This window comes from Micropterus dolomieu, linkage group LG23 (genome assembly GCF_021292245.1).
Source record: "Micropterus dolomieu isolate WLL.071019.BEF.003 ecotype Adirondacks linkage group LG23, ASM2129224v1, whole genome shotgun sequence".
Classification (NCBI taxonomy): Eukaryota; Metazoa; Chordata; class Actinopteri; order Centrarchiformes; family Centrarchidae; genus Micropterus; species Micropterus dolomieu.
Window position 1 is genome coordinate 3,911,061 of NC_060172.1, and position 3,586 is coordinate 3,914,646.

A 3,586-nucleotide genomic window follows, 5' to 3' on the forward strand; every position below is an offset into this window, starting at 1 on the left:
GAGTTAAATTCATCACAGCGTACTTGATGACATTTAAAATATTTCCTATACACGCTCACTAGCCCACCACCACGACCACTGACCCTCGGTTGACTAAAGCAATCATATTGAGGCGGACACAGTTCAGCTAGCTGGCTATAGTCATTCATTCGCAACCAGGATTCAGTTAAAAACATAAAATCTAGATTTGCAGATAGAAGATAAAATCATTTAAGGTAAAAGTCTTACTTGAAAGTGATCTCACATTGAAGAGAGCCATTTTAAATGAGTTTGTTCTGGGTGCTGGAGTTGGTGCAGTTGTCCTAATCCTTAAGAGATTACTAATATTTCTGTGTGGGATGTGCACATTTCGGTTTACTGGTCTATGCGTGATGATGACAGGAATAGAAGTCTGTGGAACAGCGCTGGGAGCAGACGGCTTTACATGCCAGCAGGTGGAGACAGTTGTTTGTGGCAGTGAGGCAGAGATCTGTTCAGTGAGCGGTGGTGTGTCCAGGTGTGCTGCATGAATGATTAGTCATTCAGGTAAGTCATGTGTGTAAAGCAGTCCACCTGAGTACGACACTCTGATATTTTTCTCAGGCGATTATTCCTCCATTCCTAAAACTGTTCATCACGTCTTCTCTGAACTCAAATATATAATATATATAATTATAGAATATATTATATTACAGAAACCTGACCGAGAAGGTTTTCTCCTCCTTCATCACCTGATGAATCTCTTACACCTGAACCCATCCATCCTCAGGTGTGTGTGTGAGAGAGTGTTATAACACCGTGAAATAATTAAAAGCAAAGAAGAAGAAGATGATGAACGAGTTAAAGACAAAGAGCCGAGGTCAGAGAGGAGAGAAAGTTTACAACACAGAGAGAGAGAGAGTTACCTGGGTCATGTGACTCTGGCGTGCAGAACATCCTGGTAACCAGCGGCGACAGGTCCTCGTAGGCGGAGCCAACAGACTGACAGGTGAGGTGGACCAAATCTACAGAGAGAGAACACCTCGTTAAACACCTGCACCTGAGGTCAGTTTGTTCTTGGGTGTTTAAAGGGGCCCCTGTTCCTGAGCTTTCTACCGTTTGTCCTGTTTCCTCTTCATAAGAACTTGGGGGGGGTCTAGTCCTGATGACGCAGACAAGACTGAGGTCACGTACTTCGTCTCCTTTAACTCACAGACCTCATCGCAGGAAGTCTGAACATCTGGGTGGACAAAACGCCGCCCAGGGGAGATGATCTGAAGAGCAGCCAGGCCAGGTAGCAGAGGAGGAGGAGTTACAGTAACCCCTCCTCCTCCTCTGATGACCACAGCAGAGTCCGAAGGCGTCGGTACTTCCTGTCAGACATCTTGTCTCACAACAGGAGGACATTTAGGATCTGAGGTGTCTCAGAAACATGTTTCCTGACTGCGTTAAGGAAGGAACCAGGTCTCTGATCTCAGGAGAGGACTTGTCCTGACTGAAGACCTCCTGAACCAGGACCCCACAGATCTACATTCAGTATCACAGATCTGGTCTGGGTGGAAAACCAAAACATTACAAGCGGAAGCCTCAAACCGCATGGCAAGGCTGTAAAGCTCCGGGTCCTTGAATTAACAGGATTCATTGTGAATTCGATGGACGTGCTGCATTACACCTTGATCTTGGTCTTAGTCTTGTCCTTGGTCTCGTTCTTGGTCTTGGTCTTGTCCTTGGTCTCTTCTTTGGTCTTGGTCTTAGTCTCGTCCTTGGTCTTGGTCTCGTTCTTGGTCTCTTCCTTGGCCTTGGTCTTAGTCTCATCCTTGGTCTTAGTTTTGGCCTTGTCTTTGGCCTTGGTTTTAGTCTCGTCCTTGGTCTTAGTCTCATCCTTGGTCTCAGTCTCGTCCTTGGTCTTAGTCTTGTCATTGGACTCATCCTTGGCCTTGGTCTTAGTCTTGTCCTTGGTTTCGGTCTCTTCCTTGGCCTTAGTCTTGGCCTTGGTCTCATCTTTGGCCTTGGTTTTAGTCTCGTCCTTGGTCTTAGTCTCGTCCTTGGTTGTAGTTTTGGCCTTGGTTTTAGTCTCGTCCTTGGTCTCAGTCTCGTCCTTGGTCTTAGTCTTGTCGTTGGACTCATCCTTGGCCTTGGTCTTAGTCTCGTCCTTGGTCTTAGTCTTGTCCTTGGTCTTAGTCTTAGTCTTAGTCTCGTCCTTGGTCTTGTTGTTGGTCTCGTCCTTGGCCTTGGTCTTAGTCTCGTCCTTGGTCTTAGTCTTGTCCTTGGTCTTGGCCTTGGTCGTAGTTTTGGCCTTGGTTTTAGTCTTGTCCTTGGTCTTAGTCTCATCCTTGGTCTCAGTCTCGTCCTTGGTCTTAGTCTTGTCGTTGGACTCATCCTTGGCCTTGGTCTTAGTCTCGTCCTTGGTCTTAGTCTTAGTCTCGTCCTTGGTCTTGGTCTTGTCGTTGGTCTCGTCCTTGGCCTTGGTCTTAGTCTCGGTCTTGGTCTTAGTCTCGGCCTTGGTCTTAGTCTCGTCCTTGGTCTCAGTCTCGTCCTTGGTCTCAGTCTTGGCCTCGTCTTTGGTCTTGGTCTTAGTCTCGTCCTTGGCCTTGGTCTTGTCCTTGGTCTTAGTCTTAGTCTTGTCCTTGGCCTTGGTCTTAGTCTCGTCCTTGGTCTTAGTCTTGTCCTTGGTCTTAGTCTTAGTCTCGTCCTTGGCCTTGGTCTTAGTCTCGGCCTTGGTCTTGGTCTTAGTCTTAGTCTTGTCCTTGGTCTCGTCCTGGTCTTGGTCAGTGCAGCAGAACGTGAACGGCCATTAAAGCAGACTGCCAGAGTCAAGTGAGACAGCCGCCTTCGATCCAGTCTACAGCTGTAGTCAGACACCAGGTCTGAGACAGAGGTCAGATGTGTTTCTTGGCCCGGGGTCAGTCAGGTGGTCTGAATGGGATCTGCCATACAAGCAGAGTGCATGGTGGGTAATATCTCTCTGACCTCTGACCCGTGTGTGTGAGACCTTTATAACTGAGTCAAAAAACAGGGATTCCACTTTACCTGTGTTGACCCACAAGTCTAAAGGGGGTGTTTGAGGTCAGGACCTGGTTTCAGAGGTAGAACTGGGTTTAGGTTGGGAACCAGAGAGGGGCCCCACAAAGATAGGGCCACAAAGCTGTGTGTGTTTTGAGATAAATGATGTTTTGTTTTAAAGGTGTTCAAGCCGACTGACTCCGTAACCAATCACACTGCAGCAGCAGCAGCAGCAGATCCCCCCGTGTGTCATTAATCAGTGTTTGTGTCGCTGCATTCATCAGTTTCTCTTCAAGGACACTGAGTTTCAGCTACAGACACACTGATCATCTCCTCCTGCTCCACACCTCATGTCTTTATTACAGGACCTCAAAACCCTCCTCAAGGAGCCCATCACCCTCTTCAAGGAGCTCAAAACCCTCCTCAAGGAGCTCAAAACCCTCCTCAAGGAGCTCAAACCCTCCTCAAGGAGCCCATCACCCTCCTCAAGGAGCCCAAACCCTCCTCAAGGAGCCCATCACCCTCCTCAAGGAGCCCATCACCCTCCTCAAGGAGCCCATCACCCTCCTCAAGGAGCTCAAACCCTCCTCAAGGAGCCCATCACCCTCCTCAAGGAGCCCATCAC

The 3,586-nt window shown here is 48.4% G+C and overlaps 1 protein-coding gene across 1 annotated transcript in view; it reads right to left on the minus strand.

Moving 5' to 3' along the window:
* The window catches only part of chm (CHM Rab escort protein), a 29,909-nt gene that overhangs the window by 1,727 nt on the left and 24,596 nt on the right, over positions 1–3,586 (minus strand). Inside the window, exon 15 of the mRNA XM_046040474.1 lies at positions 885–983. Within this exon, the coding sequence (XP_045896430.1) occupies positions 885–983 (99 nt within the window). The remainder of the gene's footprint in view (positions 1–884; positions 984–3,586) is intronic.